The sequence below is a fragment of the Falco cherrug genome, chromosome 8, assembly GCF_023634085.1.
Source record: "Falco cherrug isolate bFalChe1 chromosome 8, bFalChe1.pri, whole genome shotgun sequence".
Taxonomy (NCBI): Eukaryota; Metazoa; Chordata; class Aves; order Falconiformes; family Falconidae; genus Falco; species Falco cherrug.
This window is the reverse complement of record NC_073704.1, coordinates 62443107-62468716: the sequence shown is the minus strand read 5'-3', so window position 1 is coordinate 62468716 and position 25610 is coordinate 62443107. Positions and strand designations below refer to the sequence as shown.

General features: G+C 43.0%; 2 protein-coding genes across 4 annotated transcripts; both read right to left on the bottom strand.

Moving 5' to 3' along the window:
- Positions 1–219: 219 nt before the first annotated feature.
- Positions 220–7402, bottom strand: C8H5orf15 (chromosome 8 C5orf15 homolog). Its single transcript, XM_055719080.1, has 3 exons — positions 7252–7402; positions 3586–4220; positions 220–1793 (listed from the first exon to the last, which is right to left on the bottom strand). Exons 1-3 carry the CDS (start codon positions 7349–7351, stop codon positions 1662–1664), a joined length of 867 nt encoding a protein of 288 aa, XP_055575055.1. The 5' UTR covers positions 7352–7402; the 3' UTR covers positions 220–1661.
- Positions 7403–8560: 1158 nt separating this feature from the next.
- On the bottom strand, positions 8561–24655 carry VDAC1 (voltage dependent anion channel 1). 3 transcript variants are annotated; one of them, XM_055718876.1, is made up of 9 exons: positions 24515–24655; positions 17774–17843; positions 17165–17214; positions 16210–16362; positions 16066–16118; positions 14121–14348; positions 10879–11029; positions 10352–10409; positions 8561–9532 (listed from the first exon to the last, which is right to left on the bottom strand). In XM_055718876.1, exons 2-9 carry the CDS (start codon positions 17838–17840, stop codon positions 9441–9443), a joined length of 852 nt encoding a protein of 283 aa, XP_055574851.1. In that variant the 5' UTR covers positions 17841–17843; positions 24515–24655; the 3' UTR covers positions 8561–9440. The 3 variants fall into 3 exon arrangements, with proteins under 3 accessions (XP_055574851.1, XP_055574850.1, XP_027663136.1); XM_055718875.1 differs by lacking the exon at positions 24515–24655 and adding an exon at positions 21454–21615; XM_027807335.2 differs by lacking the exons at positions 8561–9532; positions 10352–10409; positions 24515–24655 and adding exons at positions 12170–12302; positions 21889–22065 and having other exon boundaries at positions 10892–11029.
- Between the last annotated feature and the right edge of the window lie 955 nt (positions 24656–25610).

Genomic DNA, 25610 nt, shown 5'->3' with positions numbered 1-25610 from the left:
ACAACTCAGCAATTCCTACAGCTTAGAAGATTTCATTTAAGCCTTGCTATGTAGTTTACATGCCATTTAACAGATGCATAAAACAAAATTCCATGCACCCCTACACAGAGCTAATTTCATCAGTAACAGAAAAGGTGGTTTTGAACTGGTTGTACAATCCCAAGCAGAAGCAAGCTCTTTATCGTAAGGTACTGTATAAAAGCAGTGAAACGGTTAAGATAAACACAAGCTTATTATCGTCATTTATTTTAAAAACCTTATTCAAAATATTATGTGATACAAGTCCAAATATGTTAAAAATTACTGCAAGAAAAGAGTTTGGGGGTATTTTGTTTGTGCTTTACTTCTTGTGGTTGTGAAAATAATGCATTTAACAGTAGGATTTAGAACTTTTAGCACTTGATTTGTAAGATCATATCATGCCTTCAGATTCCACATGCCAACAGCTCTAAAGTTGATTTTCCAAAATGTTACATAACCACTTGAATACCAAGTCATTAATTATGGGGTTCTGATCCAGCGCTATTTACATATTTATCAGTCTGAAAACTAAATCACAAATACAATGTACAGAAAACTAAGATTTTATATTTTACAACTCATGAAAACATAAATAATGGAAGTACAAAAGACAATGTAAAAAATACCCTACTGTACCAGTAACTTGATTTACACTAATGCATAATGTCTGTCAAAAATTAAGAGTGCACTGTCCACAGACTGGCAGTCCCACACATCATTACTTCCATCTGCCTGTTACCTGGGTCAGAATAACAACAAAATAAATTATTCTCACATTTTCAGGCTTCTTCCATTTATAATACAGCAAACCACATAACCGTTTCCCATCTGTCTTAAAATTCCACAGAAAGCTTTGATGTATTGAAAGCCTGTCAACTATATATATTTTAGTAGGATTATTCAACAAGGCTTATTTTCCATTCGTTAATTTTAAAGACAATGAAGTAGTCATAAATATCATTAGAGAAAAAACATGGACAGACATGAAGCTGCATACCTTTACAAAGATCTTGAACGTTTTAAGGAAATATATGGTATATAACTTCTGAAATAAAATGGGTTATACGTAATTATTTTCAAATTATTTACTGCATGAACACACACAGAAATTATGAAATTGCCACACTAGCTATTCTGCCCAAAATAGGATCAAATTATGCAACAAATCAGAACCAAAAAAACCAAGATGCAGCATCAGGATTTAAGCACAGAAAAAAGTAATCATATTTTAAGTTTGCAATACAGTGGGATTTATGAGCCACATAAGTGATTAGCAAAGAGATCGTTAATTTGATTTAGTGATGCCAAAGTCATTAATTTATTAGACCTAAAATATTTTATGCTTATTTTTTGTATTACCGCTATTACGACTGCTCCAGACAGAAGGAATGATGCTTAATGAATGGAAAGAGCACTGATTATTAAACTCAGCATGTTTACAGTTGATACAAAACCTGACCAAAGTAGCAAACAGATGTATCATGCCCTTGATCTTCCATGAGATTTAATCTCAAAAACATCCAGGTCAAAGAGAGTACATCTCATTTCAGCACAAGCAGCATATTTAGAATACCTGAATATCATTACATGACTAGGCAGGCAAAGAGTGTTAAGTTCAGCAAACTCAAATCACAGTGCTTTCAAAATACATAGTCATTAGTTATTTTCAGGGAAGGCATTGCTTCATTAACATTTTGATCTAAACGATGATATTCCACTGTCCTGGAGCACAGGCCATCCCTCCATCTTCGGCTCTGGACCAATAAGAAGATCTGAAAGAAAAAGCAGCCGATTTACGTAATGCTATGGAGAAACATTTTGGTTGTGAAAGGCAGCTTAACAGTTCTATTGATACCTTTTCCACCCCTTGACCCTGGCAATGGCATTACTGTTGCTCTAAAACACGGCACTGGCAGTCAACCATTTCCATACCATCCTTGCCATCGAGTCACTTACCAGCAACCTCAATTGCAGTTTGGCAATAACATGGCATTCAACCCGTAACTCTTCTAGCAGATGATGTGTGCAGCTTCAGAAGCACTGCATATACAGGCTATTAAATTATCTCCAGATGGTGACATTTTTTAGTTTATTCATCTTGCCTATTCTGGCATTTCAACCTTGTTAAAAATAACTGTATTACTGGTGCTGGAACAAAGGCAACAGAAGCAGCAATACTGGAAAGTGATAAACTGTTCCTTCATTACAGCTCAGTGCCCCCTTCAGGAGTATCAGCAGAGCAAGAACAGTTAAAGGGGCTATATGATAAACTACAGCACTCAAGTAACCAGTTTTAAATGTCTATTACCTTCACCCTATTTAGCCTCCTTTCTTACTGACATTATCAAAGAATCCACTTTACTAGACAGCGCAACTATACGGGCAAAAGGGGAAATGGGACAATATAAGTGGGCAGAGGGAAAGAAGGAGGCAAACCTAAACCAATTTGGTGCCTCACGCAAATACATGCCACTATCTACATACTTAAAAAGTACTAGTGTATTTTCTGCTCCCCAAATTATTTTTAAGTGCTAAAAAGTAATACCAACAGACAGCTTTTCAATTACTCAAATGATACTACAAGCATTACTTCACTTACGTAGCAAAGAAAAGGCATTTTTTAATCATTCATTTGAACTTCACTCAAAAGTAAAATTTTCAAATGTAACAGTCTTCAACACTTTCCCCTATAAAAAACTGGCAATGCGCGTTCCAGATAGGCCACTGCACTGTATAAAGCAGAAGTTTGGGGGGTTTTTAGCTCCGTTCTTTTCAGAGCCCCCCAAATCCTCGACCAAATCAGTGCACTCCACAAGAATAAACCCTACATTTTCCTCGTATCTAAAAACTAACCTATTTGTTGGTGGGGTTTTTTTGCTTAATTTCAAATTTGAGCATGCATCTGTACTGGGTCTGGCTGGGCTGGAGTTAATTTCCTATGCTAGCAGTACATTTCGACACAACACTAATCAGGCTACTTTTGAGATAACCAAGATTTAGGTTGTACTGAAGAAACAGCTACCTGAAAACACTAACTTGGACCTTCTCTATGTAAAACTACAGAGTGTTAAACATTTCCTAAAAGTTTGTAATTAAGTTCTCAGAACATCTATGATACAAAGACCACCTTAAAGTGAGTACTTATTACAAGGATTATCACAGTTAGAATAAGAACATTCCCATGTCATTTGGGATTAAACCTTCCTCAATGTGCTGTTTATAATCCTGCGCAGAAACAAAATTAATCAGCCACCTTCACTCCACTTGGGTCAGGCCTCATTTATAGAGCTCATGCTGTATACTGCCAGTGCCCATTAATGCACTGACTGATCACTGATGTTATCAATTAACTGATTTTCTAGCCTAAAATGTTTGACTCGAGTTAATTTTCATCATGCAGATAAAAATAACAATCATGATCTGCATATTAGTACCACAACAAGGCTAAAAGGTCAAAGATTTCATTCTCCAAAAAGCCAAGTTCCTCTTATTAAAAAAAAGTGTAAAAGGCAATACAATTTCATTTTACAAACTGTTTCTCTCAACTTTTCACAGCACACCTACCTTCCTCTTATTGTGATAGGTGACATAAACAACAGCTACTAAGAAAGCAACTACAACCAGATGAAAAAAGAAATGGCCGTCTTCTTCTTCTTCTTCTTCTTCCAACCCTGTGGCAGAAACTTCTTTTATCTTCTCATCAAGGGTCTTGATATCCTCATTGTAATTACTAATGGTGTCAGAGTCATCATCTTCTGGCATGTCTAGAAGATCTGGGTTGTATCTGGAATTTGAAGTCATTTCATAAGGACCATAATCATCTCCTCCATCTGACTCTATAGTTTCTTTTATGATGGGTGGTGAACTATTTACTGTGTCTTTCAAATCTGTAAGAAGATCCTCTTCCTCAATTTTAGTATCTTCAGAAGCATCAACATCCATTTGAGATATTGGACTAGCAGTCACCGCACGAGAAAGAACATACGGTGGAGAATCACCTTTTGCTGTAGATGGTTTTACTGCAGTCACCGGATTGATTTTAGCTGTTGTTGGAACCACCTCTTTTTTTGTTGGGCTTGCCTCTTTTTCTGTTGGGATTACGCTCTGGAAGCTGTCTGTCAAATTTTGGGATCTACTTAGTGTTTCATTCTCACTTTTAGACGAAATATTTTTCTCAAGCATCTCCACTTTCACAGAATCTGAGAAAAGGATGAGAAACAGTCAATACTACGCACAAGGCACTAACTTCTCTTGTGATATTTCAGCTATAAATAAAAATTATTGCAAGGCATTGACTTCACAGACAAGAAATCATACAATGAACAGGGCATATTTCACACTGCAAACTTTTTAGACTTCATATGCAGACATACACACTCCTGTACTTTGGCAATTTCTAAGTCCTGAGTGGGACAAGAATTAAAGCTTGGAAGCACATGTGTTCTAGGTTAGTGAACTAGAGTGTCTCTGAAAAATTTAGCATGCATAATTTCCAGACTCAGAACTTCAGAAACATGTCCTCCCTCCCTCTATGGATTTATGAACTCTTGTAGAATCATATGTGATTAGTCTTTTCTCCATCATCAAACTCTCCCACAGAATTTGCTGAAATCTACAGAGGAAGAAGTTCTCAGTAAGGCTACTCCTGCAGTTACACATTTTTAATCTTTCACCATTACTTATTTCACCAACAAAAAATGAGAATATGCTACATGTCCCCTTCAGTCAGGACACAACATCCTAGCATCTCTTCCCAGGCACTTATTTTTATTGCATTTGTACACACAGAAAAAGATTTCCATCCTTATGTTAACTCAAATGAAACTACTGAATCACAGCTTAAAAAACAAAGCTGAAGAAAGGACAATCTGACTGCACACGCTCCTGTAGGAAAGCCTTTTGCTGGCAGCAAATTATTGTAATGAAGTCAGCAGCACTGCTATGTAACAGTGCACCCTCAGGCAAATTCAGAATCTCTCCAATGCTAGGATGGCTTTGCAGAATCTACATAAAAAACAAGGTGAGCATTAAAACCACATGCAGGGCCCATCATCCCTGCCCTCTACCCAAAGGAAAGTAAAAAAAAGCAGGGGGAGGTTATAAATAGCCAATGATTTTTTAATCCTAAAAAAAATAGCAAAGAGCAAACTATTCATGTTTACAGCATGTCACATCCAGTTTCAAATCATGGGGCACCTTAAAAACAAAGAACACATTTTAGACTTTCAGTACACATCGTAATTTAAATAGTGGAACCATACCTACCTTGTATTTTGGCATGCCAAACTTTTTAAAATTTTTATTTTAAAAAAGTAACAATACTTTCATTAAGCACTCCCAAGGAGCTCCCTGGTTCACTGGAAATTTACAGATTCTAGAAATGAAGCATTCAACCGCTTGTGTCAAATTACTCATAAGTAAAATATTGTACAGGGGACACTGAATCATGTTATTCATGAAACATATTTACAGAGGATCAGTTACAACAGACTTCTTGTATACATGGTACACTTTTCCAGTATGAATTACCCTTTAACCAACTGTAAAACAGAGGAGACTCGACTAATCCCATATGAACTAGACATTATGGTGCCTCTCTGCTAAAGTCTGAAGTCAGCTGCTTTACATTTAACACTGTTGATGTTGTTGAAGAAACTACTAGTCTGAATTACCATATCAACAATTAACTTGTTCAGTTCTTGTACAGGACAGATTTAGAGAATTCTTATCTCCCCTCAGGAGTCAAGCCAGCAAATTGCATACATGGAGATAAATATAAGGAAAGGTATCTGCAAGATAGTTTAGCATTTGTAACTAGCTGGCATGATATGAGTGAGGTAGGTAAACCTCATTGCTACCCTCACCAAACACACCAAAAGTACTCAAAAGTAATAGCTAAACTGTCTGAAATACAAACAAGCGTATTTTTCCAGAGAAACACACTGCATGTATCCTTACACTTCAAATTATTCTTAAACTCATTTTAGCATGAAAGCTTTAGAAGGGTATGTGCTTAAATGCAAAGGACTCCCACTAACTAATGCTGCAGCTTCAGAATGAGAAATAATGATTTCCTATTATTCCTGAAAGAAGTTATTTTTTGTTTTAATAGGAGCAGCAAGTTTAGCAACTACATTACAACTGATTTATATCTACCCAAAATTATTTGGCATTATAAACGGTGGTTGCACTGTTTGTAGTTACACAACACTGTCAGATGATGTTGGACATAGATGCCTGGACTCCAGAGATGCCTCAGCTTCAGAAATAGGTATCAACGTTCAATCATGGTGACAGAACTAACAACGCAGTCCTGTGAGTAAATGCTGTAGATAAAAACATCCCATCGGGTCAAAATTCACTTCCAGGTAAAGTTGCTTTTTAGAAAGCACGCTATTCCATGATTTTTGTAGTTAAAAAACTCCTGGTTTCCTACAGGTTTGTGTCCCACATCCTTAACCTCTTCCTTCATTACTACCAACCAATTAGTCGAGGTGAGGGGCAACACAAGCAGAGCTGGTTTGGATATACTTACTGACAAGCAAGAGAGGAACGCACACCTCAAATCAGCTCCCTTCATGTCCTTAAATAATTCCCTTTCTTTTCACTGCCCAACCAATACTCCACCTAAAATAAGGAGGAACTCACTGCACCTGAAATACCTTATTTCTTATTAGCATGCGGTTTTAGTTGGTCTGTACGTTGAAGGGATGCAGGAGAAGGAAAATGGACTTAACGAAGAGTCAACTCATAGAAAAACATCAACAGATTTTCTCGGGGCAGGGGGGAGGCTAAAAACAGACACCCAACTAGAATAATTAGAAAAGACTATTTAGTCTGATGAGTGAAGTAGTCAGCTAAACTGATTTTCACAGACCAAACCCAGGCGAGCGCCTGGCCGCCAAGGAGCAGCACTTTAAACGGCGCTCCCTCCGGCCAGCCTGCCGCCAAGTCCCTCAGAAAAACAAGAGAACAGCCGGCCGAGACCGGCTCCCGAGGCCGGCCGGCCCGGGCTTGCCCTGCACATGGCCGAGGCGGGCAGGGCGGCCGCCGGCGAGTGGGGCGTCCCGGCGGGCCCCGCCGGCGGCCGCAGACACCTTTAGGCCCAAAACCACTGGAGACGAGGCCGGTGAGAGACCGGCGGGCCGGCCGCGCAGCGCCCACAGACCGCCACCCACCCACCCACCCAGGCAGCCCGCCAGGGCCCGGTCCGCCCCCCGCCGCGCTCACCGGAGGCTTCCTGGCCGCGGGCCGCCAGGGCCCAGCCGCAGAGCAGCAGAAGGCAGAGAACGCGGCCCGCCGGGACGCCCCGCTCACCGGCGGCCGCCATCTTGCCAGGCACCCTCCACCGACGTGGCGCTGGCCCCGCCTCCCGGCGCTGGGCGGGAAGGCGGGAGCTGCGCGCCGGCGGGGCGGTGGCCGCGCATGCGCCTGGGCGGGAAGGGCGGGAGAGCGCCTCACAGGAGCTGAGGGGAGCGCGGCGGCGCGGGCTGGCATGGCGCCGTGAGGCGCGCTGGTAGCGCGGCCTGACAGAAATGGGGCGGTTTCCGTCTCCTTCCTTGAGACGGAAATTGGTGTTAAGGCTTGAAGCCTCCCCACAGAGCCATTGCCCTGGGAAACTGTTCACCAGCGTCTGCATGCTGCGTGACGGCTTCATGCTGTGGGGCTCACAGAATGCTATTTGGCAGAATTAGATCTAGGAAAAAAGCTTGCTCGTTCTTACCCTCAGTGAGGCGTTTCAGGCTCCAGGAGAGGGCTTGAAGCTGATCACCAGAGCACAATTTCCGAAACACAAGATGCCTCAAGCATGAGAAAACCCAGAGCAATGGCTTCAAAGGCTCACGGGGATGCTGAGGGAGCACAGGATGCACACAGCATACAGGAACGTAAACCTGTTGTGAGCATGTGCCACATTACTGCAAGCTGGTTGTACATGGTGCGTTTTGATCAGTGAAGGCTAATTGCCTACTTTTCCCTAGACCTTAGGTTAAATATCTAAGGCATAGTAGGAAGTACTCAGGAATAGCTTGTGGTTCAAGGGAAGGTGGCCAGCGTTGCACAATCTGCAGCTGTTGCTGAGGCAGATACACAGCCTCACAATGTCGTAACGCCATTGCCTCACCAGGCACATCCTCCTGTACCACAGCCTCTTGCTGTCTGCATGCCACCCACATTGACTGCTTACATACGAGAAAATAACAGTCTTAATGAAAAGCCACTGAAGTTTATCCCAACTGATAGCTGTTCATTGCTCGCGCCTATTCATTTACAGAACGATAATTCAGCTTAGTGAATTCTGCAGTGAAAGAAAGATAAACAAGTCATGTTATCTTGTTTCCTTTGTGAGCTAAACACATGCAGATGTGCAGTTGTCAGAGCTTAGCGAGCATTAAGAACGTGGCCATGTCTGGAACTTGTATCTCCAAAGTTTTTTATTTGTGTGGTACAAAACATGCACTAAGATGCTGCCAGTCTGCTTCTGGAACCAAGAATTAATATGAAATTGTTTTCACAATTAATACAAAGACAAAGTAAAAGGTGGCGTTTCAATATTTTATTCAAGTTGGGTTTGGGTTTTTTATCCATTTTTAGCAGTGTCAAGTACAGCATTTTGGGGTCTAGTTCCACACAAAATGGAAGACTGTCTAAAAATGTACCCATTTAGTCGCTAAAAAAAAGTGGTAATAAAACAAAACTCCATTTGAAATTTAGTGATACAACTATGTGATTGCAGTTACAAAGACTCTTCCCTGATTATGGTCCTGTCTTACAAGCATTCCAGTCAGTGCAAGGGAAAGGAACCACAACACAGGACAGGCAGGATTGGCTGAGTCACATCAAACCTCCTCTGCAACGCACTTAGACGAGGTGGACAACCTAAAGCATTCTGGAGACAGCTGTAGGTGTAAGATAACCAAAGACGACAAACCATTGATGAAATACCTATCTAAGAAAAAGAAAAATTTAAAAAAAAAATCCCTTTTTCAGACAAGCTTGCACATCCCATCATGAATTGAAACCTTAAGGTTGGAACATTCTGCTTATAAAATTTACAGTACAATATAGTGATCTGCAATTCTGAACAACTCAGTTTCTTACCACATCAACGTATTCCTTGTGCAGTCAATGTGTTAGTAAAGGTAATCAATACCTTCCTCCTTCCTACCACATGGCAGCTGACAGATATGATGGGCAGTAACATTCAAAAGAAAAGAAAAAAAGCCTGGAATTGGGAATTTTTTAATGCTTTTGTCTCCATTTCTTTAACAACATCATTTTTAAAGCTTAGCTGTCTTTAACCAGGACTAACAGGACTGATACTGAGCAATACTTGCATCCCAGACAAAACATTGAAAAGTACACTATATTCTGAAGGTAGCTATGCTGTATTTTCAAATTAGTGATTGCAGAATCACTCCTTATGCTTCAAATTCCAATCCTAGACCAAGTTTGTGACCACCTGCGTTGACGTTCTTGCCATCCAACAAAGCTGACAACGTCAGTTTGATACCTGTGAAATAGAGAAAAGTGAAAGAAAAGACAACTCTTAACACCTGGACTGAGCTTTATGTTCAGTAAATGCAGTCTGTGTTAACTGCTTTAATTTACTGGCTAACAAGGGTAATGTCATTTGGCGGCTAGCCTTGTAAGGATTGGGTGTTTTAAAACAATGTGCAGATAACAAATCTTTCTGAATTACAGAAGTTATAATAAACCATGGTGATAGATTCTGCTTTTTATCACTCCAAATAATTAAAGCTGAGTCCGTTCACTGCTGCTGGTCTACTGATTAGATCCAGTGTTATGAAAAACTGGGACCTTGATACATACCCACCTTTCTAAAACACTTTAAAATCTAGGTATGAAAAGGCCCAAGCCCTGTCTACTGTAGTACCTCATTTCAGTCTGCTTGGTATTCTGGCAACAGATTTATATCAAAATAATTTTACAGCAGTAAGACTGTCCTCGTCCTGGACCAGGGGACCTTGAGAAAGTCACATTTTTAAGCAAAACAAACTCAGTAACAGGAAGCCTCTGAAAGTACTAAAAATGCATTTACTTATCTGTGAAACACCCAATTGTAGATAAATTTTGTGCCAACATAAAAGAGTAGCTGACTGGTCAGTGGATGGTGGTCTGGTAATTCTGCTTCCAGCAGACATCCAAAATGGACAGAGCAGTCCCTGGAAAAGTTCATCACTGGCTTGCCAAGCAGAGCAGCAGCAAACTTACGAAATCAGTCACATTTTGTCAACAGAAAAACTCTTATGTATTTCAAGATAAAAAAGTATCACTTCATTGATCCTGAATTTCTTCTGCATAGACCTACCTGGCTTTAAAGTCTGAGTGTAGCCTAATCCAATCAGACTGGAGTTGTTCACTTTAGCCTTAAAGGGAAAAAATACCATATGTAAATAACTCAGTATCTTTCTTCAAAGTCCTTCCCACTTGAAAATTGAGTAACACCTTTTCAGCATGTAAAGGATTTCATGTTTTAGATCCCAAAAAAACCTAGAGTTAATTCTGCCGTAACACAAATCCAGAATCTCAACAAATTTACAGTCACTATAGAAAATAATGTGTTTATTAAAGTCGGGTTTTATTTTTTCAAGACTTACATGAAAAAATTTTCAAAACAGTGCCCAACCATAAAACATTCTGTGTTGCTTTTAAAGAAAATCCAATAGTTGCGCTTTCGTGCTGCCATACACAAGACAAATAGATACACATGCCAACTGCGCACAATCGAAAACTGAACTGCATCAAAACCACACTTCATGATTTAAAATTGCTTCACATTTCCAGTATGAGAGCCCATTCTTAAGTCACTTATAAATGTACATGCATAGCACTCACAGAAAAAGAGGCATCTGGGTCAATCTGATACTTGGCTGCTATTCCAAAGCGAGTGTTGCTATTACCGGCTGTCCAAGCAAGATTAACGGCAGTTTCCAGTTTATCATTCACCTTCTGGTAAATGGAGCCTCCAAACTCCGTTCCATCATTCCTGGAAGGAATGCATTAGTCTAGTTTTAGACTGCACCCCAAAACAGTAATCTCTTTTTTTCCAGTAAGATCTGTATTTGTAGAACATTCACTTACACCTCATTTAATATCTCTGTACCAACTAAGATAGAGACATTAGGCCAGACGGGTTATGAAGTCGTTTTTAAATACTTAAATTCATTGATGGTCACTGTATTTCAACAAACAACTTATGAAGCTGAAAAAAAGCCATGACAAACTGTCAAAAATAGACCAGTGATGACAGCTTCCAAATCTCCCTCCTTTGTAGAATGGCAGTCTTTGTAGTGAAGAGATTTATTCTTCCGAGCATACCTCTGAAATAATTATTTTTCCCAGACATCGTCTCCCAAGTGCCCTGAAAGGGCTGCACCCTGCTCACAGAGCCTCAGCAGTCATCCTAAGACTGCCTCGTCAGCATGCTTTTACCAGACACAGATGGACCGTACCAGAAGGGAAGATGCCAATTTAATGTCCAAGTCTATTGGCTTTTGCAAATGAATACCATTTGCAATTGTCCTTATGGTACATCTGGACTGTTGATGTCTGTACTAGAAACCGAAATGAAACTAGTTTTACTTTGCAGAGAGCACTGGCCAACAGCTGAACGAAGACAGCCTTCTAGCACTGCTACCAAGTAGTACAGCTTCCAGTTACTACTGACACCAATGTCACACAGGGAATAAAGTCTGGTAAATAAAATGCAAAACGTTAGAGCATGCAGATCATAAAAATAAGAGCAAAAGACTTCTAAAAGCCTTACACTCCTTGTAAACCAGTGAGCATCTGAATATCCATTTTTGTTTATTTTCTTAAAAGAGGATATAAACTACTGCACAAAATGGGCTTTAACCACAGGAAGGCTTCTACAAATAAAATACTTGTGAATATTTCTAAACTATGAAATAATCTGCTTCCAATTATTAAGAGTATACCAAACCTTCAGTGATTAAAAAAAGGGGCAGATTCAGAATCTTTCCATTTTCACCCCTTTGGCCTGATATTCCTGAGTTCACAACAGTTGCAGAAACAGTAGTGATATGCCTATTTAAAAGTTCAAGCAATAGCAGCAGGCTTTTAAATTGTTAGAGCAATTCTTCCAGAAAAACACTACAATACTTACTTCAGATAAGACTGAAGCTGACACATAACTGCATGTGCTTGGCTCTCAAGAAAAGGAGGGATTAAAAAGGACTGAGGAGAGCTGGTTATACAGGCAGATTTTGTGCAAGGTTCCCACACAGCTCTGTCTTGACCTGCAACATTAGGGGGGGCGGTCTGAGCTATGCTTAAAAAATTAGGAAAGGCATATTTAAAACTAGAAATTATCCAGCCCTACCTCCCTTTAATTGTTATTATTATTAAAAAATAATAATAAAGCCAAACCTCTTTTTAATTCTAATAGTAATAATAGCACTTTTCAGATGTAGATTTAAAAAAAAAACCCAAAAACATTATCCCCCTATGAAAATTAATATATCAAGGCACCATCAAGGAAAGCAACTTGCTGAAGTCCCCAGCTGGTCTGTGTAATGTCAGGAACAAACTACAATGCTTCAGGCCCCACCTAGTTAAATTATCAACCCTGCCACAGCGTTCCCGTGAAACACTGAGCTGTCCAGACGTAACCCAGCAGGCTAGCGATGGGCGTTCCCTGCACAGCTGCTTCCGGGATTATATAAACACTGACACATTTCAAAGCTGAAACGTCAAATACCTAACTGATCTATTAATATCAATAAATAAGATTTCTATTCATATCACACATTTATGGTTTTGCCTGTCAATTGGTGGAGTACGAGTATTAAATAGAGAAGGTGTCCTCCTGAAGTTTATTTATCATCCACATACAGTAATAGCAACCTAAGAAACAGACCCTCAGGAATCCAAGGAGCCGTACAGTAAGATCTGAGCTCCTGCCGCTGTTATAAAGTTAAATTCGGCTGTTGCTTCAATCAAGAGTAGTAACAATTACAGCATTTTATAGCAAAAGCCAATAATCCACTGTTTTGAACGTCTACAGTGTAACAAAGTTGAAAGTCATTACGCTTGAAGAAATAACTCCTGAGTGAAGGGGGGACCCCGAATATTGTTTTGATTAAACAATTTTGATGAAATTCTGCCCACATTTTCTTGCTTTGGCAATCCTTCAAACATACTGTCTGGGCTGTGAAAGTCCAATTGTTCTGTAAGGCAGTGTGAGCTTCCTAAACCACATGTCTGCAAAACAGCATGAAACAGAACAGAAAGCCTTTGAAGAAGCAGCTCCAGGAAGGCAGAACAGTTGTTCAGCCCCCAAATGGGAACAGCCTGCAATAGCTCTGCTACATGCAAAATATCCAATTACCCAATGGAATGGGAAAGAGGGGGGGGACACGGGGGGCAGGGGCAGGGGGGCAGGGGCGGGGGGAATGGATTAGGGTTTGTCTAATCTTTAAAATCTGTCTTCCCCAAAGGCATACATTGCTTTTTTAAGAGGAACAGGAGACAGAGAAATAAAGGTTTTCATGGAATTTGGTCCTGGTTTCCCACTGTTCATACGTTCAGAAAGGACAAATGCTTGTGTAAATTGATTATTTAGTTGTAACACTATAACCATATGCCTTCCAGTATTAAAACAAACCCAGTTCTTATTTCTTCCAATCATTCCCTTTTGCTTATTCTCATTCATCCTCTGATTAACTCATCTACAGATAAAACCACCATTTTTGTTTGAGTTTGACCTGTGCAAATGGAAGGTATTGCTTTTATTTCACAAAGAATATTTTGATAACCCACCTCTTCTATTATTCAGCTAATAGATTCTAACAACCCTTATCTGTTAGAAAGACAGACACTGGATGCTTGGGTGCTTAGTGTGTTCCAGTTCCTTCCATTGTGCACTCCCTCACCCACATATTTCAAAGAAAAGCTAATGGAGCTAAGAAAATGCAGCTTCCCATCTTAAATGCAGAAGTAATTTCAAATCCACCATTCCCTCTTGCACCACTGCTGAACCTCTGTCCCTTTCATTGTGCTAGTAAGCAGCAAAACCCTTTCAAATTCCTTTGTAATGCCCGTCTGCCAATACTTACACATTAGTATGAAGCTGGAATTCATCAGTCTTATAGCCAACAGCAAAGTTGCTCTGGGTTACTCTAGACTTTGTTGTCTCAAAAGTCATTTGGTAACCTGCCAGCCACCCCTCGTAGCCAACCACCAGGGCTCCACGTATCGAAGGACCAGCAATATCGAAATCCATGTCACAGCCGATGTTGATGTGTTCCCTTTTGTACCCTGTCTTAACTTTAGCACTCTTTTTCCTACAGAGAAAAGAAAGAATCTCTTATCTTTGAAAAGCTACATTCATAGGTAGCAATTCAATCAAATCAGTTGCTTTAATTCAGTGTAACAGTTCTTGAAAACAAAGTCTAACCTCCAGAGAGCAACATGGTATGTCACCTTACCTTTCACGTCTGCAGAACCCTAATTCAGCTACAGTGAATTATTTGCAATCAAGCAATAAAATGTGGCACAGTGCCCCAAAAAACACTCCTGGGCTGCGCTCTGAAAAGCAGCAGCACAATAAACCAGACGGGAGGTGACAAAAACAAATCCTCATCTCCAACTAATCTGATGGTTTTGGAAGGTTGGCAGGTGCGGGTAAGGAATGGAAAGTTTCAGGTTTGCCGTAGAAAACCAACAGTGGTTGGCCTGTGCCAAACAACTTTTAAACAATCCTAATGAACTCGGTAATTTCATTTACTGTGACAGATGTCAAGAAATCACTACTTTGTCTCCAGCTTCCTGAGGGAAAGTCTCTGCTGCTAAGGAAGTAGTCTGCTTCAGTGGCTCTGACATCCTCTTTTCTCCTTCGGATGCTTTACGAAGTGTAATGGTTACAGCCATTAGCAAGGCTGCCAGGTTAATACAGAAATAAACTTTCCGGAGTCACTTGTTTCTTTTTATACTACTGGCCAGAACAGTGTTTTCTCAAGTGTCTTCAGGTCGGTTTACATCAAGGGTGCAGACCCTCGCAAGGCAAGACAGTTGCGTCCAATATATTCAGCTACTCTTATTTAAGATGTCTTTCTTCTCTTTTTACCTTCCAAGTGTCTTCTGCCTTTGACCAAATCTTTTACTGAAATCTTTCGGAAAAAGTCAGGCTAATCTGAAATTGCAAATCAACCTTTTTTCTTTTTTATTTCGTTAAGAATCCTACCAGTTAAGAAATAATTATCAACAAACACTAGAGATCATTCTGGTTAACAAACACACAAAAATATGTAGTTAATCTAGAATTACAAGTGCACTGGAACCAGTTGACAATCCAGGACACGAAATCTAAGAGAGGGTGAAACCTCCACTGGGACTGTAACCCCAGCAGCCTGCAGTGCAGCGTGCTGCTCTGGGAAGCTAATGTGCAGAATATTTTGACTCACTGGCAGCACTGCTTGCAAAAAGATAATCAGGGGAAAAAAATAAACCAACATCTAGACCTACAGCTGCTGCTTAATCCCTCTGGCCCACATAAAGCGTGGCGTCCAGTCGCCCTGTCAGAAATACTTACATACCACCAAGGCACGCTGCGGCCAGCAAGAATTCAATGATAAATTCAGCTCGGGAGAAGAGCCCAATTACTGTTTTGAACTATTAGAGCCATGACCACCTGGCTCCCCAAGCTTGTTAAGCTCTGCATTACAGCTGACTTGTTTAGTGCTTTTATTCAGACAGTAGCTCATCCTTTGACACAGCCAGAAATACACAACAGGAGTGCAAACAAAACCTTTTCTTCACACCCTAATTCTGATTGAAATTTTCAAGTTTCTGTATGTGAAAGTCTGCTTGCTATAGCTTAGGATTAAAAGGGGATTGTTAATACTAAGATTTAAATCAGATGTACATGATTTCATCATACACAGGCTGATTATTAACCCTCTTGATATCTTAGGACAGGAGTAAATAAGACAGCATTCCGGGAAACTTAAAATAAAAAAAAAAAATGCCTTTTTTTGTCACTTAAGCTTACTCACTTCTTACCCAGTATTAGGAGAGAAGGAGGAGTCAAAGGTCAGCTTCAGGCCACGTGCAAGCTGAACAGAAAAGAAATTCACTGGTTGGATTTATAATTGGAGTTTGCCATTAAGTGAATTTGCAAATTACCTCTTCTGAGCCAATAATTACCTGATCTTCAAGAGTAATCTCAGTGCCTAGCGTGTTGTCAGTGTTCCACTTTTCTGTGAACATCAATCCATATTCCACCCATTTGTATTTTGTTTCCAAACTACCACTAACTTTGCTCGTTTCTGAGTTTGCTGAACCTGAGCTTGTAAACTCCTAAAAGGAAAAAAAAAATATATATATATACATATACACACACACATTTTATATATATACACGTGTATATATTTGCAAATAGATATATATTTACATGCAGGCAAATACTTACACTTGTAGAATATATCAGTCATTACAATTTGGGGTATTTTTCAATACTGCAGAGTTCTCAGAAGATTTAAGTTTGCTAGTCATTAACATCAACGCACTCTTGCCCCCCCAAAATGTCAACGTCAGGGAGAAAAAGCAGGGAATGGATACGGGACAGGAAGGTGGACAACTCTGGCCACCAGCGTCACACAGACTATGGTGCTATACCAGCTGGATCTGTGCATCAGCATGCAAGTCTGCAAACGCTTTGCAGAGGTATTCTGAATACACTTTAATACACAGTTACATTGCAGCTATCCTTGTTCAGTGACTTAAGAAAAAAGTGCAGCACATTTAGAAACCAGCATATTCGTATTTCTGCTCGTTCAATCCAGTGAAGCAAGAGGGAGACACTGACACTTCCTCCAAGCACAGGCCACGGCGGTGGCCTCAAATAACGTCATTTTCATAGTAAGCAATTACCACGGCTGCAAAGGAGCCCTTCGCTGTATTTTCTACTCTGATTTGTGCAGAGTCTTGTATATTATAGAACAAATAAACGCAAAGTAACTTGCAAGATTATAATACAGCTAAAAAATGATAAGGGGGGAGTAAGTGATACATATTTAACTTTTAAAAAGCAATATACAATAAACACAAGAACATTGCAGTGTTTTGGATTTGTTTCCAAAATATTTGTTTCCAAACTCACCAGTCCATTTTCAGATTTTGTTTTCAAGTCAAGTTTTATTAATCCAAAACCTAGAAGTAAAAAATTTATATTTAATTTGAAAAGCATTTCCAAGTTACTTCATAAAACTCCCTTCTAAATCACCTTGAACTACTAAAAAAATTAACTAAGGGTACAGTTGTCAAACCATGTGTTTTTATGAAGCAGATTATGCAGTTTATACTTACTTAAGATAGCACTTGACTGATTAATCCTACTGACCTCAGCAATATAATTGGGACCAAATTAGTTAATAATATCTTCATTCACACTGAGCAGCATTCTGTTCATAAGCAGACTACTGACACCAGTGATCTTATTCATGATACAAGGAAACAGTCAAAATAAAACACACAATTTTATATTTCCAAACAGACAGCAGTCCTATGGGGAACAGAAGAATTCTCTGCAAAGAAAAGTAAGCTACCCTCCCTTTCCAGACCGCAAGGGCAATGTGAAGCTGTGATAGAAAATTCCCTGGATTTTAATGGAAATTATTGGAATATTTATCAGGGGAAAGTAGTAAAATCCCAACAGTTTCACGAAGTCAAGTAGATAGTGAAATACCAAATTTATTTTTGCTTTATTTACCATATCCCTTGGTGAAAACATCTCTGGCGGATTTGCCAAGATCAGCGTAAGCAGGTGGAACAGCCATTTTCTAGGGGTAGGAAAAAAAAAAAGGGACATTACAGTGTTCAGAAATTTAATTCATGTATGTAACAAGAAACTTATGCCCATTTCAGCCAGTTTTATTTTCTATCCACCATCTATTAATTAAATACAGCCTGAAGAAAGTAGCTATAGCAAATAGTGTGATTTGATTTTGTTCATTAGCCAGGAGAAGCAATTACCATGCACTTGCCACTGAGGATGAGGAACAGGTTGCTGAACAAATATGTGTTTTAGAGAAAGAAACTGTCTATGCTTTTCCAAAGACTTAACTGTTGTTCCCTTATCAGTGTTAACTGCATCAACAACTTCATTTTTTTAAAGGCATTTCTTGGAAACGTTTATCTCGTTTTTTCCATGGATCTACACATTCTGATGCATAGATTAGGGCCCCAAGTCATCCACTCAGGAAATCTATCTGGGACAAGCATCTAGCACCACGAGCATCTCTCTCCCCCTAATTCAGAGCAGCAAACGGCTAACACTTGTGTTAGCAAAATGGACAGTCATTCTTCTGCTTCACTCTTTGACTTTACTACTGCTGTTAATGGGTTAAGAAGTCTCCTTAGACATTGACCTTTAAGTGTTCTTCTGTTCATCAACTGGGAAAAAAATGAGCTTGCTGAGAAAAATTAAGGCTGAATGGATGCTATGCTGTGAAGTCAGGCAGTCAGGAGGGCAGCCACAACCCCACTGCAGCAGCCAAACCTAGACCAGAGTTCCCTGCAAAGCCCAGAGCGAGGCACCAGCGTGCACGCTGCAGGGGCAGCTTTCTCCACCACGTTTTGTTTGGTAGGGATGCCCACATTGCCACGTAGGTCCTCACTTTCCCATCTGCAGCAGGCCCTGACCATTCTTAGTTCAGTGGCCTCCTGCAAGAGACAGGAATGGATCCCATTTTCTCAGCCACTGAGAAAACCATCTTATCGTATACAGAGAAGAAAATAGGATCCCAAGAGGAACAAAGCAACCACATCCACATTCTTATCCAAGTGTGGTCATTTGTTCTAGGGAAGCAATGTCAAACAATCTGAAATGGCGTACACCTTCTGTCATTATAGACAAGATTTCATAATTTTAAAAAAGCAAAGGCGATAAATCACACTTATAAAGCTGTTCCTCTCGATACCAGACGTTGCACTAAAATTCCATACTCCCAAACTTTCCGCTTATGCAAAAGTAATAAGCAGTTTATTATACAGGCATGCAAATGCTTAAAAAATATCCTGCCAATCCTTCCTCCAACCTACTCAATGTCAGCAGAAAACTATTCCTTTGAACCACAAACAAAACAGCTAGCTCTGAGCATGAGGGGGCTCTTAGCAGGCTTTTGGCTGTCAGCTTGGGTGCAGTTCTCTGGGCAAGCACACCGCCCCACGAACGCCAGATAGGGAGTTTCAGCAGTCACTCAACGCCTCAGGCACTCAATCCAACAAGTTGTTGCCTGTTAAAGCAGGATATAGCTATTGCATAAATGAAGAATCCCTATCCTAGAGGGAACAAAACAAATCTGGTGGCTAAATACAAGCAAACGGTCTTCTCAGAACACAAATAAAGTAGGATACGAAGGTGCATACTATGATGTAGTTTCAGTGGCAGAGACTACCTGGAAGCATGTCATCTCTTTCCAGTTATAGTTCAGTAATAAGATGCAGCCCCAAATACATAAGCAGCTAAACAGTTAATGTAAAAAAAAAAAAAAAGGCGGGGGGGGGGGGGGGGGAGTATTCCATATTCCAAAGCAGTTTCAGGTGCTTATATTAGACCTAAATGTCTCCCTCCATTTTTTTGTACAAACATGAAAGCAGGGATTTACTGTTTATACACAAAACCAGCCTTTAGGAAAACAAAAAACAAAAAAACCCCAAACAAACAAAAAAAACCCCCACAGCATACGCACAAAAAAAAATACCAAGTATTAAAAGATTTCTTTACCTAATTCCTCTGCTCCTTGTTCAAGTCACTAGAAGCAGAGGACCATGCCTTGCTTGGGGATCATCCCTTAAAGTCAGAGCCAAGGCAGCACTTAGGAGAGGGATGGCAGAATTCACAGAGGGCTGTATGTGTTCAGGAAACACTTCTTCCTGGCCAGAGCAGCTCGGTCTCATGAGAACCCTCTGATGGGTATTTCCATTTGGCATCATCAAAAATTAAAAACGTTAAAAATCCCTACACTTGAAAATCAAACAAGCATTGCTTTGGAAGAAAATGACTGCTCTGCCAGCTACACTACGGAATCCACCAGATCTATTTTATCAACAGGCCCTTTTGAGTCACTTCATAAAATCAAAATATTTTCTTGAAGACTGAATACTGTGTACTTTTGGTTTGGATTTTGTAGGTTATGTGTTTCCCTTATCCAAGCCCACGAAGCCAAGTTTTGCTCCCGCTGACACATGTGTATCCCCACCGGCTGTGGCCGAGCTGTGACAGGCTGCTCCGCTGCTGAGCCTGGGCCATGGCCATGGAACAGTGGGAGACGTCAAGATCTCCACTTAGGCAATTACTATAATTAGGGGACAATATTGAAAGCCAAATCCCTGTCGGTTGTCAGGCAAATCATGTAATGCACACAGAGTGTGGTGTTTAAAATTGCTGAGTGTGGAAATGACTACGAACTATGTACCTGGCGGTTAACCTTGCTGTTGTCAGCCAGAGCAAAAATAATTATTTCTGTTTGCACTGGCTAATTGGAAGCCTCTTGTTTAACAGATGGAAAGGAAAACTGATTACATCCTGTGCAAGTGCAGGTTGTAAGACAAGCATGCTTAACAGGGATTCAAACTCTTAAAGGATCAAGGAATGGCCGTGGCCAAGTGCCCTTGCTTTTCACCAGTGGAACCCCAGCACATTAACTCAGATTAGTCGGGACTGAAATGCATTCAGTGCTTTTATCCTTGTCCAACTGTGCAAATAGCTCAGTGACTACGCACCTCAATACCCACACAAAGCAGGCCATGCAGAACATACCTAACACGTTCTAAGTTGGAAAATACCTTGAAATACTGTAGCGCAGGTCATGACTGAAAAAAACCTGAGCTGAGGAGTTACCTCCAGGTGCTGCTGCAAGCACAGCCTCCACAAATGCCTCATTGGAACTGCCACAGGGAGAAAATAGGAAGTTTCCTTTGGAGCTGCAGGACCCAAGAGCCAACCCTAATGATGATTTCATTTAAAGACAAACACGTCCAGCAGGCCAAATTTGAATATTTTCCAGTGTCACAGATGGCAAAGTTTTCACCCTATGATGCAGTTCTGGGCAATTAAATCAAAATTAGCCTAACAAGCAGCAAATCCCCAGGGGGTGCCCTTGGCAAATATAAGGACTGGCTGCCGACAAATGAAATCTTACCTCTGCTCGGTAACTCTCTTACGTGCCTAAGTTAAAGTTTCCCTAACACTGACTTATCAACTTTATGATATTTACATGAGGGAAAGGAGTAATATAAAAATTTAAGATAAGAACAAAGTCCACAATAAGAACAAAATTCCCATGAAACACAATGGGAGTCTATCAGATGCAAGGCTAAGAAAATAAAAAGGTTGGATTTAACCTTACTCTAGCCATATTTTTTCCCAATAAATTTGAATCCGTGTACCATTTCTTGATGGTAACAGCCGATATGAACAGTCCAGCTCCCCATCTCCACAAGCAGCACCCCTGAAAGGACGGTAACTGCAGAGCTGACACATAACAGCTGCCGGGGACACCGGCATGAGGGCTGGGAGGGACCGACTGCATCGGGTCATGAGATCAGGTACAGTCTGTCTGCAAGAGGAAAAAAGTACACGAGGCTCTCTTGCTTCAAGATAAAAAAAAAAAAAAAAAACCCAACTGATTATTTCTCATTTATGTCCTTAATTTTTTTAAAGAAAAAAATATTCCTTGGTATGAAGCAACTTTTAAGCACCTTTCTGGAACCCCAGCCTGTGCAGTGTCATTTCACAACCAACATATGTTGTATCAATAAACAGACCACGAAGGAAGGTGCTTTTGCTCTGGGGAAAAACAGGGCGCAGTTCTCTCCGTGTACCATGACAGGCTTGCTGGGGTCACCAGGTCCGCACGGCACCCATGTCCCTGTCCCACCGTCCAACATCCCGGGCTGCCAGGTGAGCACGGTGCTGGCTCCACAGTTTGGGTTTTATGATCCAGATCACAAATCCATTCAAGTCGTGACTACAGTCTGCTTTGAGTCAGGTTCAGAAGCCTAATTGTGATGAGATTTAGAGACACGCATAACTGTAAATACATGAGTAGTCTCACTGAGGTCAAACATCAAGCTCGGCACATGCACGAGTCTTTTGAGAAGCCAGTATAAGCATGGGATTTGTAAATACCCTGCATTGTGGGACACAGTATTTAACAAGACTTTTTGCCCTAACTTGCTCCTGTGCCGACATCATGTAATTCATGCCCTAATTATGACCCAAAATACAGGACTCTGGAATCCACAATCTCTTTCATGCAGGCATTAGTAAACCCATGCAGCATCCCTCTGACACTTGCCAGATCACAGCCTTCCTACCGCAGCTTTGCTTTTGAACTACGTACATGATGGAGCAGATTTTGTTTCTAAAGATTGGTTTATGCAGTATCTCTGCAGCCAATAAATATACAGAGGAGATAAACCCCTTAAAAGCAAATGTAAATATTATTATTTAGTCTATACTAATATTTATGGAATTAAAGAAAGAGCCTGCTCTTAATTGTATGCCTATAAATTAAGAATGGCAATGCTGCATGGCAACCCCTTATTAAACTATCACATATAAGTATCAATTAAACAAAGTTGGGGGATATTGCAGCGTGCTGTAGCTACTGTAGTTACCAAAACTGCAAGGGAAGAACAAAGAACTACATACCCTATATGTTAAATTAAACATTTGCGCTAATTACCTGTTTCTTTCAAACACCTGCAGAGGAGGGGGTGAGCAGCACTGCTGTCCCACCCTGCGCCACCAGCACAGCGTGGGGGCAAGGCTGGCACACGCCCCAGCAGAGCGCTCAAGAAGGGACATGTCCCTCGCTCCCAGCCCCGCTGCAGGAACACCCAGCACCAGATCAATGGGGATGACTAACTAAAACGGCGTGTTGTCTTCCAGCGCAGTCTGACAGCTTGCCCCCCTCACACAGAAGACGAGCACCCACCGCACTGGAGCTCAGTGACGGAGGCGGATGGATGGGTTTTACTCTACCTGCAGCAGATGCCAAATGCCAAGAGGGCCTGAGCTGTGTTCCTGACTGCATCCCACAGACAGCCCCGGCTGGGGACACCGCTCCCGCTGCCATGGCAACCGACAGCGATGTCCCACACACCATCGCACCCCCAAAAAAGAAAAGGTGCAGACTGTGGCTCAGCATGAACCTTCAACGGAGAGCGATGGGTGGAGGCATTACTCTGGGATGTCTTTTCAATAGTGCAAATGCCTTTTTCTGCAGGAATTCTGACGAAATTTTGTAGATGAAATGCCATGAGGCAGGTGATTATTCAGCCATCCAGTGCACCGAACAAAACAAACTGCAACACACTTCTGACCCTCCTAGACCATCTGAGAAATGAGATGGGATATGTTTTAACCGGTACCACTATAAATACTCCCACTGTAATATCCCCCAGAGAAACGGCCCTGCGCTGGTCAGTAGGGATGAGTCAGCTCCACTTTGCTTTCAGAAAATGTTGTTACTATTTTTTTTATTTTTTTTAAAAAAAATGCCTGAAGATGGAATAAGTCTTTCACCCTCCAGCAAGAGTCGTTCCTGTTGAGGGCTGTGACGAGGCAGAATGGAGGCAGCTGCACCGCTGCTGCGGCCGCACTGTGCTCCTGGCTTGGTTTGGGAGTGGAAAACCAAGTCCTCACGATTTTTAAACTGACATTATTCCCCCCTGCTCCAAGAGAAGAGCTACATCGTGAGAACAAGCAGGAAAAAACGAAACAAAAATCAGTTTGGCTGCCTGGAGTCGTTTTTTTGGTGCACAGAGTTATAGAGCCACAGAACGGTTTGGGCTGGAAGGGGCCTTAAGGACCACGCAGTTCCAGCCCCTTGCCACGGGCAGGGCCACCGGCCACCAGCCCAGGTTGCCCCCAGCCCCGTCCAGCCTGGCCTTGTCAAGATGAATTTGCCAACCTGCCAAAACGCCACTCGACTGCGTCCAGGTGTGGTGGAAGGGATGGATGCCAGCGCCACAGCCATGCCGGACCCGGCCAGGCACGGCCATCTGCCACCTTCGACCCCGGGAACGTCAAGGGCGATCCCCACCGGCGCCAGCCTTCCTGCAGCCCCCCGCCCGCCTTTAACCCCCCCGGCGGGGGCAGCGCCCGGCTGGATGGCCATGCACGCTCGGCACCGCGACGGCACGGCGGGGCGAGGCGGCTGCGGGGCAGCACCAACTCCCGGCCACCCTGCCGTGTCACCGCCACCCTGCCGTGTCACCGCCACCCTGCCGTGTCACCGCCACCCTGCCGACCCCCCCGCCTCGGAAACAGGCCCCAGTTCCGTAACGGCCAAGCATTATGTAAGCGGCCAGTCCCCCCCACCCCGACGTGCCCGTGGATCGCGGCACCCCCCCGCCCCGGCCCGCCGCGCATCCCCCGCCCCAGCCCCACGGCTCGCAGGGGGCGGCCCGGGGGCGATGCACCCCCCAACGCCCGCCCTACCGGTCCCGCCGCGGCGCCCGCAGCCCGCCCCGCACTGCCGGTGCCGCCTGGGCCTCCTCCGGCGGCTGCTGCCCCTGCCCGGCGCCTCCCCGGGCTCTGCGGCGGCTGCTGCGTGACGGCGGGCGGGGACCGGCGGGTGGGGACGGGCGGGCAGGGGGCGGGCGGCGGGGCGGGCCTTGCCGCCGCACCGGGGCTGGGCCGCCCTCCCCGAGCGGCTGCCGGAGCTGCGAGCCCAGACCCCGCTGGCCCCGGTGCGCAGCACCCACGGGGTGCCCCGGATCCCAGCCCCGGGCACGGCACCCCCGGGATGACCTCGCTCCCAGCCCCGGGCACGGCGCGCACGGAGTGACCCCGCTCCCACCCCCGGGGTACAGCACCCGCGGGGTGACCCCGCTCCCGGCCCCGGGGCACGGCACCCGCGGGGTGACCCCGCTCCCAGGCCCGGGCACAGCATCCCCGTGGGGCCCTCGCTCCCAGCCTCGGGGTATAGCACCCCCGGGGTGACCCCGCTCCCAGCCCAGGGGCGCAGTACCCCCGGCACGCCCCAACTCCCAGCTCTGCAGCGACCCCCACGCCTCCAGCCCCCCTGGGTACCAGCACTCATCCTCCCCTCCGGCAGAAACCTCCTGCATAGATACAATTAGTTAAATTAGAATTACCTAGGCTTAGCGCAATTCTATCTCCCCGGCTTGTTAAAATTCTCATTCCCAGTATCTCGGTTGAGTCAAGAGTGGCGAGAGAGGAGGAGGGGAGTTTGGGGGGCAAGTTTGCGCAGATGAAGCCACGAGTGATGGCGAGGGTCCCAAGGAGCTGTGGGCAGGTAGGCTCCCCAGGCGAGGACCACCCACGGGGTGCAGAGGTGCTCCCCCGAAGAAGGGGTTTTACATCTCCCACGGCTCCTGCTCAGAGCCAGAGTCAGCCCACACAGCTTACAGGGAACTTGGAGCTGAGTCGGGAATAACATTTTCCCCGGTGACAAAGGTCAGTGCTATCAGAGGCAGCAGAGCCTGAGGCTGGGCCGCTTTCAGGGTGAGATATAAAACCAGCCCTTGGCTGGTGGAGGCTCCTGGAGTGCTCGGGGCATCACCCCCAAGAT